At 34.0% G+C, this 10,899-nt stretch overlaps 3 protein-coding genes across 4 annotated transcripts in view; 2 read left to right on the top strand and 1 right to left on the bottom strand.

Moving 5' to 3' along the window:
• Nucleotides 1–378, top strand: part of MKK9 (MAP kinase kinase 9) — a 1,553-nt gene extending 1,175 nt beyond the window's left edge. Inside the window, exon 1 of the mRNA NM_106009.3 lies at nt 1–378. This exon is cut by the window's left edge and continues 1,175 nt beyond it. Coding sequence (NP_177492.1) covers nt 1–50 — 50 coding nt within the window. The 3' untranslated portion in view covers nt 51–378.
• Nucleotides 379–4,478: 4,100 nt separating this feature from the next.
• AT1G73490 (RNA-binding (RRM/RBD/RNP motifs) family protein) lies at nt 4,479–6,286 on the top strand. Of its 2 annotated transcripts, none has more exons than NM_106008.4 (6): nt 4,479–4,640; nt 4,727–4,775; nt 4,871–4,947; nt 5,180–5,284; nt 5,377–5,804; nt 5,892–6,286. In NM_106008.4, the coding sequence occupies exons 1-6, from the start codon at nt 4,602–4,604 to the stop codon at nt 5,971–5,973; spliced, it is 780 nt and encodes a 259-aa protein (NP_177491.1). In that variant the 5' UTR covers nt 4,479–4,601; the 3' UTR covers nt 5,974–6,286. The 2 variants fall into 2 exon arrangements, with proteins under 2 accessions (NP_177491.1, NP_001185392.1); NM_001198463.1 differs by having other exon boundaries at nt 4,505–4,640; nt 5,177–5,284; nt 5,892–6,209.
• A 342-nt stretch (nt 6,287–6,628) lies between these two features.
• Nucleotides 6,629–10,791, bottom strand: AT1G73480 (alpha/beta-Hydrolases superfamily protein). The gene is made up of 7 exons (NM_106007.3): nt 9,572–10,791; nt 8,698–8,736; nt 8,534–8,604; nt 7,833–7,897; nt 7,659–7,748; nt 7,478–7,570; nt 6,629–7,384 (listed from the first exon to the last, which is right to left on the bottom strand). The coding sequence occupies exons 1-7, from the start codon at nt 10,201–10,203 to the stop codon at nt 6,983–6,985; spliced, it is 1,392 nt and encodes a 463-aa protein (NP_565066.1). The 5' UTR covers nt 10,204–10,791; the 3' UTR covers nt 6,629–6,982.
• Between the last annotated feature and the right edge of the window lie 108 nt (nt 10,792–10,899).

The raw sequence follows: 10,899 nt of genomic DNA, 5'->3' as shown, positions 1-10,899 counted from the left end.
GGACGGCGCCGCAGCTTCTTGCTCATCCTTTTCTCCGGGAAGATCTTTGATTCGATTCCTTTTGTAACAGAATCTGGAATCTTAAAAGTTGGAATATTAGATTTGAAATTATTTTAATTTTTGTAGAGTTTTCTGGAGATATTTATGATCGTGATTTTTGTACATATAATATACTCCAGAATGTTAGGGGAAAATCGTTCTTGTAAGAACCCTTAATTATTAAGATCATCAAATTATGTTCTTTTTCAATTCATTAATTCAATCAATCGTGTACATAAGTTTTGGGTTAATCTATATTAAATCAAAAAGTAATAGTCACTCGTGACAAGTGTAGTAGATATCTTATAGTATTATTGTAGAATGTTGAATCATAATCAATCATTTTATTTTATAGTTCATGTTTGTTGGCCCATTAGTCTCCATAATCTTAAAATAATTCACAATAAAAAAATTCTCTTTACCTAATACAAATAGATTTTGATTGTTGTTGATGAAAATAATTTTATTAATTATAATATCATTGTGTTTATTACAGATTCTCACCGTAAGTCAATGGCAATGCTCTTGAAAAAATATTATAAGTAATGTAAAGAATAATTGCAACGTAATGTACCCAAAACTACATATAGATCTAATCTTTTGAGTTTTTGATTATAGCAATGATTTAGTTATTTTCATTTTATCTTCGTGGAAAAACAAAAATTAAATAAAGCAAGTTAAGAAAAAAAAGAGGGTGGCGCAGTTGATGATGTTTTAATGAAAATCAAAATGTAGTTGCCAAAAACAAAAATATACTTACGCAAAGAAAATAATATTATTGATAAGGGTCACCCACTCACCACTTGGCACTTGCTTGCGCAACAATCTCGCTATGGATGTTCGTCGAAAATTCCGGTGGTTTTGTTTAGCAAGTGGAAGAATTTGATATTATTATTATTTCTTTGTTTTTTTGCTTACTAACTTACATCACTATAATTCTGAATAGATTATGAAATGAATATGCTGATCTATTGGCTTACGTTAGCATTGATGAGTCACCAAGAAGAAAAGTTTATGGTGGTGGTCACTTTTTTGAGTGTGACAAATTAAGAAATAGAGGTCACCCCTCTTGACTTGTTGTTGTGACTTCACAGCTTTGTTGTATATGGCCAAGTGAAACAGATTTTCAAATTAGTCTTTTGGATTATTGTTATTTGGAATATCATTACTTTGTCTTTATCTACTTGTATTATTTATTTATTTATTTATTTCAGTCTATAAATATTTATGATAATCTTTATTAAAAAATCTAAGTCTAATATTTATGAATCAGACTTAATTTTTTTTTATAGTTTTGTACAAAAAAATCTCCACAAAATACTGTCTTTGAGAGAAAATGAGCATTTTTTTTACTTGCATATATATTCTACTATTCGTTTGCTTGATTTCTCTTTCAACAATTTAAATTCTTCTTAAATGATTCTACAATATTAACATTTCTTTTAATATTATTAATTAAAAATGCTTATGATTTGCATTGGAATCTAGGAATTTTAAAATTCTGTGAACACTCCATCAATGAACTCTGTGAACACTCCATCAATGAATTGAAAATCACACCTTGTTAGGAAGACAATATGCCAATTAAGGTACTCGTAATCTCTGAATTTGCATTACATGTCTGATGGAGTGTATATACTTTGAAAATGAAGTGAAATAGTTTCAAAATTTTCAAATTAGTTTGAAAGTATATATCAAATAATAAAGTTACTCTACTATTTAATTTTCTTATACTTACTATTCGATTGTAGGAACTGTGAGATGAGAGGATTTCAAATGACACCGCTACAAAAGCTTCAAAATCATCAAAATCTTTGTCAGGCCGACGATATATGCTCATTCCATCGATATATGTCCCCCATATACGAACGTGTATGTTCTAAGTCGTCAATATGACGCTAGTATCTATACCTAGGCGTTGCTTATATGGTTTGAGAATAATGTCAGGTCTTTTTGACCTCAAACAATATAACATTTTTTTGTCCAATTGCCAAAAGATAACAGCATTTTCAAGCTGAGTGCAAAAATAAATCATAAAAATAAATAACATTAATAAAATCAATCAGTTAGCAAGTAAAAACTTATGATAATACCATAAACTTCTTCTCTAGGCCATCACTAGTTATTAAATGTTCTTGCTTGGCTTTGAGAAGTGATGTGATCTTTTTGAAAAAATTTATCGTCTCTTTGCGTTCCTGCAATAGTTATGAGACAAATCTTAGAAAAAAGATAAAGTTAGAAAAATGATGCAAACAAAATAAGGAGTTAGCAAATAAAAGTTTATAATAATACTTTAAATTTCTTCTCTATACCAATCTTAATTATTATTTTTTTTGCGCACCTTTGAGAAGAGATCTGATATATTTAAAAGAATGCACATTATCTCTTAGCATTCATGCAACAACTTTTTTTTCCCCATCAGTTACGAGACACTTATTTTGAACTAAAATTCCACAAGCTACTTCACAAGTGAACTCACTTTTTAATTCTTTGCTGAGACTTGAATCTAACATAGTATGCCATTGAATATTTATTTACTTTTGGTTAAAAGAGTTCAACGTTTAGAAGAGTTTTTAAAGAAAACGTATAAATAATGTTAGGTCAAACAATCAAAATTTTCACCAATTTTACTTCTTGCTATAAAGAATTCTTTGTACATCAGATTTTTGTTTTGGGAGCAAATTTGAAATACACATCCGTTTGGCTTAAGAAGAACTTCAAAATCTGATTCTTATGATCCCATACAATATATTTTATATATAGACTATATTGGATCAAAAGAATCAGAAGATTTAAACGTAGCAGCGTCAATAATCTCTTTTAAATCCGTCTTTGTGGCCAAATCATGTGAAAAAATCCTAATTATGTGAAGAAGTTGAGATTAATGAATCAACCAATACAAAACAGAGAAAAATTCTTGAAGATGATGGGTCACAAAATACGACACAGATGTCAAGGCCCACAGGGCCCATACTATAACAGCCCAGCCCACCTAAAACTTGAATAAAACGTCTTTTGTTTGTTTCTCCTCTTGGCTCTTGCTATAGAAACCCTAGCAAGTCGCTGAGCTCTTTTCTACTCAATTTCACCATGGACAAGGAATGCCCGACATCCAGAGATGTATAATCTTCTTCTTTCTTATGAATTTATTATTCGTTCTTCTTCTTTTACTATCTATTAACGTTGTTGTTGCTTCAGATTTTTAGGTCACGAATCCTTTGCAAAAAAGTAAGAAATTTTTAGGTTTACCCTCTGCCTTTTTAGTTTGTTTGTGAAGAACGATCTTAAAATATCTGAATCTCGGTTTTTTTATTTTGTTATCAACATACTCTAAGAGAGAGTTGGATAATTTGGAAACCAAAGAAAAACGGAAGAAACATAACAACGAGAACTCTGATGAGAATAAGGTCAGATCCTACATGAATTTCTGTTTTTTCTTTAATTTGTTTCACACACTTTTCCAATCGAGAGACCTTTCCACATGGGAAGGTAGAACACTCTATGGGAACATATATCTGATAGACCTTTCCACATGAAGAGAAATGAAAAGTGTGTGAAACAAATTAAAGAAAAAATAGAAATTCATGTAGGATCTGACCTTATTCTCATCAGATTTCTCGTTGTGTTTCTTCTGTTTCTTCCGTTTTTCTTTGGTTTCCAAATTATCCAACTCTCTCTTAGCTTATGTTGATAACAAAATAAAAAAAAACGAGATTCAGATATTTTAAGATCGTTCTTCACAAACAAACTAAAAAGGCAGAGGGTAAACCTAAAAAATTCTTACTTTTTTGCAAAGGATTCGTAACCTAAAAATCCGAAGCAACCACAACGTTAATAGATAGTAAAAGAAGAAGAACGAAAAATAAATTCATAAGAAAGAAGAAGATTATACATCTGTGGATGTCGGGCATTTCTTTTCCATGGTGAAATTGAGTAGAAAAGAGCTCAGCGACTTGCTAGGGTTTCTATAGCAAGAGCCAAGAGGAGAAACAAACAAAAGACGTTTTATTCAAGTTTTAGGTGGGCTGGGCTGTTATAGTATGGGCCTTGTGGGCCTTGAAATCTGTGTCGTATTTTGTGAATCTTCAAGAATTTTTCGCTGTTTTGTATTGGTTGATCATTAATCTCAAATTCTTCACATAATTAGGATTTTTTCACATGATTTGGCCACAAAGACGGATTTAAAAGAGATTATTTACGCTGCTACGTTTGAATCTTCTGATTCTTTTGATCCAATATAGTCTATATATAAAATATATTGTATGGGATCATAAGAATCAGATTTTGAAGGTCTTCTTCTTCTTAAGCCAAACGAATGTGTATCTTTTGTTTTGGTTTAGACACATTAAATCGGTATTGATATTAAGAAAGAAAAAGTAGAGAAATTCTAGAAGATGGTGGCCCACAATATAATACACAAAAGTCAAGGCCCAGCCAACAACAGCCCAGCCCAGCTCAGACCTGAATAAAATGGTTTTTCTTTTTCTTTTTCTTTTCGGTGTCTCGCTTCTCTTGCAATCGAAAACCTAGCAGCCGCTGAGCTCTATCTACTCAACTTCACCATGGACCGGAGGCTCAAGAAATGCTCGACATCCACCGATGTAATTCTTCTTCTTCTTATTATGGTTTTTGTATTCGTTCTTCTTCTTTACTCTCTAGTAACTTTGTTATTGTTTCGGATTTTTAGGTTGAATCAGTTCATGATGTTAGTAAGGTCACGGATCCTTTGCAGAAAGGTATGCATTTGGCTTTTTTTTTTTGTATTATTTGTTTGTGAAGAACGATTTTAAAATATCTTGAATCTGCTTTTTTTTCTATTGGGTAACAAAAGCTAAGAGAGAGTTGGATAATGTGGAAATCAAAGAAAAACAGAAGAAGCAGAAGAACCAAAATGAAACATCTGAGAAGGTCTCCTGTTCTGTACTACGTTTAAGCTGAGATATTTAATTTTTATTTATACAAACTCAAGTGGTTGGTTTTTTTTCTTGTTTGGAAGAAACGCATAGCGAAACCGTGTGAGGATGAGAAATCTGATGAGAAGATGAATTTCTGTTTTTTTTTTGAAATTTGTTTAACCCACTTTTCCAATCGAGAGAGCTACAGCTTTTGATTTTGTTGCTGTCTATTTCTTATTCAGCAGGAAACTAAAAAATTCAGCACCGTTTACGAAAAGTTTAATGATACTATTAAAGAACTAGACAGGGTTTCTGGAACATGTCCCATACGACCTGCCATTCCATTCACGGTATTCTTCTCTTACATGGTATAAGTTGGTTTCTGATTAGATGTCAAACGGTTCTTTGAACTGATTCCATTTTTATGTGCGTGGATATATAGCCCCCAAAGGAAAAGGTGGAACCGATATATCACAATGAGTGCAATTTCGATGATAAAGCTCATCTGGGAGTATCTGACAGCGCCCTTTTTGTACAAGGATTTGATACTTCCCATCCAAGGCATGAAATCAAGACAGCATTGTGGAATCATTTCTCTTCATGTGGTAAGGTCTATCTGATTTATGTTCCCATTGCGTGTTCTACCGGTGCTTCGGTGGGATATGCTTTCATTGATATGAAAAATGAAACCAAGGGGTTGACACTCAATGGAAGTCATTTGGGAGGACGGAAGATCGATGTTATGTTCGCCATAGATAGAGAAGAGTTTTACTTCTCTTCTAACTTAAAACACTGTCAACGCTGCCGTAATTATAGGCCATGGCTTGTTTTAAAAGCCATGTCAGATGCCTGCTTTGAATATCACCAGAGGTACACAAAAATCAGTTTCTTCTTCTTTATTCATTCTTTGATAACAAAGTCTGTAAACTAACTTCTCACTAATTTTTTGCGCTCTAGGATTAAACCGCGGATCGTTGGCACTCCCCATAGCAAGATTGGTCGTTTTACAGCCATTATTGGTCGTCGCTCTTACAGCTAGTATTTGGTCCTTTTTACCGTTGCTGCTACCTTGTTACTCCACCAGCTACATGATTTTAGGTCTAAGTAGAGTTGTGTCTTTATGATTTTAGGAGTTTTAAAGTCTTTTTCTTACATGACTGGCGTGATTAGCAAGCATGTTCTCTATTGGTGATTGATCTCAAACGTAAAGAAAATAGTAACCGAATACTCAATTTATATCTGTTTGACTTTAATGACATCCGTATTTTCAAAACTGTGTTAGTTTGATGCAATTAACTGTCAGTGAAATCGAGAAGTTTATTTATTCTTAAATGAGAAGATAGGTCATGAAGAGCTTTATTACAGTATGCAAGAAGAGTATGAATGATTAATTTAGGAAAAAAATACAATACATTTTCCATGGCTTGTTAAGCTGTTTTCTTCGAATAAATCTCATCAATTCTGTTTTAATGTCATCGGTAAAGTTAATGCTGGTGGACTTTTCTATAATAAGTAACATTCGAAACGAACTTCAAATAAAATAAAAAATGAGAACCTAGAGTCCAAAGCCGATGATTCGTTTGATCTAAGGATGCGACAAGTTGCAGAGCTTGAATTTCATTTAGTGTTCAAACTCTTTTAATTTTATAGGACACCACCCAATTTGTGGTTCTTGGACAAACAACAAAACATCACAAAATCAAAGAATAATATTTAGGGATAAACTATCGAAATAGCCAAAATCATATATAGTTTCGATATAAATAATAATTGGTATTACAGGTATAAGATATTAAAATCCAAGGTTACAAAATTATTGATTTATAACAATATACCGACGTCAAGAAGCATAGCAAGAGAGTCCAGATTTGGAGTCTCTCTTTTTCTCTTATCTTCCTTCTACTTCTGAGTTGAGAAAATTCGACCAAGAACTTCTTTTTCCTCACGTTTCTCAGTCAACACACTCAGAAAATTCCGCGAATTAATTATTCTTGTCTGAATCAAGAATCTCTTGATTCGATGCGATAGTGATTGTTGGTTTGAACGAGCTAAACCCGCTGGTTTAGCCAATCTAATATGGCTCCAGCGATGATTTCTCGTTCGGGTTCAAAAAGAAGATCGTGCAACAACCCGTCGTAGAGCTTGAGTGATTTGTCTGACGAGGCAGCTTCCTCGTAGAGCTTCTTTGAGGCGCTAGGATCGGTAACTGTGTCGTCAGTACCGTGCATCACAAGAAAGGGAACTTTCACTTTGTTCAGGTTCTGTTGCAAGTGAGCAGTGATTCTAAGGATCTCGTAGCCGGTTTTAACCCGGATGGATCCGGTGAAGACTAATGGGTCAGAGTATTTGGCGATGAGAGCTGCTGGGTCACGAGAAACCGGCATTCCTTTCTTGTTTGCTGCACTGATTTGGTACCTGGGTAGTAGAAACGCCATGATTGGAGCAAGAACCTGTTGATAAAATACAACAAAGAGAACTGATCAGATTGCTAAGACTTGGCTGAAAACGCGTAAATTATGACTTGACCTTTCGGATTAACTTACAGCGAAGATTGGATGGGATGGTTGGACTCCAACAGCTGGTGAAGTCAATGCAATGCCTGAAACTCGAGATTCAATCTTTGGATCCAGCATAGCCTGCACTTGAGTTGTTTTTGACACTGTTTAAATTTGTGTAGTTATCGGATGAAACTATGATGTTATTTAATGGGTCTAAAGATGTTACCTTGAGGATGATTGCTCCACCTGTTGAGTGTCCAAAGCAGAAACAGGGGAGTCCTGGATTCTCTGTGAATACCTTTTCAAGAAATGATTTCTGCAAATGAGATAAGTGTGAGTTTGTTTTCAACAATAGGATGCTTTGCAAGCTAAAACCAGAGAGACAGAGACTCCTACATACCAAATCTGTGACAGCGTAATCAAGGGAAGGAACGTAAGCATGAAGTCCATCACTTCCGCCATGACCTGTTGGGTTAAAACCAAAAAATGTCTCCTCTCAGTCAAGATTACAGATTTGCAAGTTTATCATTAAGGGAGATATAAGAAAACGGCTATAAAGACGCAGAAGCAATACAGATATCTAAGAGACATTCAAGTTGTTTGCCAATATAACAAATTATAGATCCTAAGTTGTCAGAAGTATAAAGCTAAAGATGGGATTCATGTGTCACCTTTCCACACGAATTAGGCACCACCCCAACAAAAATCACAATATTCCCTGCGACATCCAAACAGAGAGAGGTATGGTTGAAGAGTTTTGTATCTAGCCTATGAAAACAGTTGCATCGTAAAAACTCTCTAATGTTTCCACGTTTTAAAGGTACTAAGGTGTGCATCTATTCTAACAGAACTTATTTCAAATATCCCACCAAATATTCAAGATCAATATCATGGCTTCTATATCGAAAACTTTAACCTAACACCTTAAATATCATCAAGATTTGTAGTTGAAAACCATGTTGAGATTTATTCTTTGTTAATTTTTCATGTGATGTATGGGGAAGAGGACAAAAACCTAATGCTTAAGTCTCTAGAGGCTCGTTTAGCTATAATGAACATCAAAACGGTAACAGAAAGTGAACGAGAAGTGAGATTACTTACCGATCCAGTCAATTCCATAGACCTTGAACCCATTAGCATTAAGCTGCTTTGCAAAATCACTATACCTGCCACTGTCAAAATTTTGAAAAAAATAAACCAATGTTAAGATTCCTAAGGCCAAGGAAATTAGAATAAACTCAAATGGTGCATAACTAGGTTCAAACCTATGCTCGTTTAATCCATGTAGCAGAACAATAAGTCCCCTGCAAGAACATATAGAAAAAAAATAAGAAACCAGACAAGAAAATGATTGAAAGTTTACCACTTTCTTGACTTGTATTTAAACAGAGCTCAGAATAGCTTACAAAATCAGAGGCATGAAAGATTCAAAACCATATTAAAAGAAAGGAAAGTGATAGTGTTAACGAAACATTAAACCAGATTGTATGTCTTTTGCAAGGAAAGATACTGTACACGGTCGTATGTATCTATCATTATCAACAAAGTCACATGCATCTAATATTATACAATGATCCTTGAAAACCACTTTGACAAGCAAATATCATCTTTCTCTAAATTTTCCCAGCTAATCTGCTTCATAATTTCTTCATAACACTCAAGAAAAGCTTACCAACTAAATCTAATCCTGTTACTTGATTAAATAATCATCACTATTAAAGGTTAGTTCAACAAAAACATATATGACTATCTCTGGTTAAGCTAATCAAAATAATGTAATATTATGAGCAAGAAGGAATATATATATAAATATCAAGGGGATCCACCACAATATTCAATTACTCAAGCCTCAAGCTATAGCCAAGATATTAATTAGGACTACCAGACAAAATAAAATAAAATCCAACACAAATATCTTCTCTCAACACTTGACATCTAAATCATTTGGAATTTTTTGTTCTTCCATTACTAATTTCCAGAAACATCCAATTGACATTATTCTCTAGTTAACAACAAGACTCACTTGAACTCAAAAAGGCTAATATGCATAATTATGTATTGATCCTAAGATTGACAACGACTACTAATACATTAATCAAACCAAAAATCCTTAAATGATTAAAATAATGGAGAAATGACCTGTGATTTGGGGAAAGAGGTGACCATGACTGACTAAACAACGTATCTCCTCTCTTCGTCGTGAATAGCGAATAATCTCTGACGGAGCTTCCATCGCCGCCTTCATCCTCCAAAACTCGCTTAATCGCCAGTTCACGTCGAACAGCAACCTCCCCATCCACCACCGCAGCTGGAACCGACGGAGGAGAAACGCTGCTTTCGCCACCGATGTTCCTCTTCCTCACCACGATCTGCGGAGGAGACCAAACCTTCCTCTCTTGCTTATCGTCTCTGATAACCACCGCACCAGTCCTCCGCCGCCAAACGACGACGCGAAACGGAAGGAGGAGGAAAAGAATCAACGATTGGATAATCGTAACGAGACGCTTAAGCTCTCGCATCGAGAAGAGTACCCTAACGCGACCGCTTGCTCCTGATGTTAGAATCAAAGTTGATGAATCTGATCCCATCGACATTGTTTCCACCGCCATTGACGATGAAGATGATCGCCGGAAAGTTTTGACACTGATTGGGTTTCGAATTTGAATTCGATTCGCGTAATTTGTGGATGACCCTTTTAGGGGTAATCTAGGGATTGTATTTGAATTTTTACCTCTAGCGATTAAGATTGTTCCTTTACTTGAACAGATCATAAACCAAGAAAAATGAATCAGAAATGAAGAAACGATTAAAAAAAACAATCGTTTTTCTCCAAAATTAGCGAAATGAGAAAACTTTAGAATAGAGAATCCAAATTTAGGGCTTCCTCTGTTTATAAAACAGGGTAATAAAAAACAGAGCTTTATAATGGCCGATGAAGAGGAAGAAGAAGAAGAAGAATAAGGAAAAGATGATAGTGAAAGGATTTGAGAGGATAATCGTTGAACAAATTAAATAAACAACAAATTCACTGTATTTGTAGAATTTGTGTTTGATTAGTTTATTACTTTTTGTGATATTTGTTTGGAACTTGGAAGAGTTGTCTTCGTAGCTTTGGGTTGAGGTATGTAAGAGAAGAGACGAGTAGATTGTTCCAGAGTTTACACGTGTAAGGTCACTATTGTTTCTACACTAATTTTTGAAGTATTTTTTACCCTAAAAGACCGTCCTATCATATGATCCTATCTATAAAAAGCTCCAACAATTATGAATTTTCTAATCACCACCTTTATGTATTCCTTAATTTTATACATTTTGTTTAATGTACATTTTATAGTTTATAGAATAAATACCCTAGAAAATTTACCCAACAAAATTAATAAGAAAATCACATAATCAAAGTTATTAACAAATTTGTATTACATGTGTAAGATTAAGAAAGTCTACTTATTTATATATTGGTGGTATAA

This window comes from Arabidopsis thaliana, assembly GCF_000001735.4.
Source record: "Arabidopsis thaliana chromosome 1 sequence".
Classification (NCBI taxonomy): domain Eukaryota; kingdom Viridiplantae; phylum Streptophyta; class Magnoliopsida; order Brassicales; family Brassicaceae; genus Arabidopsis; species Arabidopsis thaliana.
Note: the sequence above shows the minus strand (reverse complement) of the source record. Positions and strands in the feature narration are given on the sequence as shown.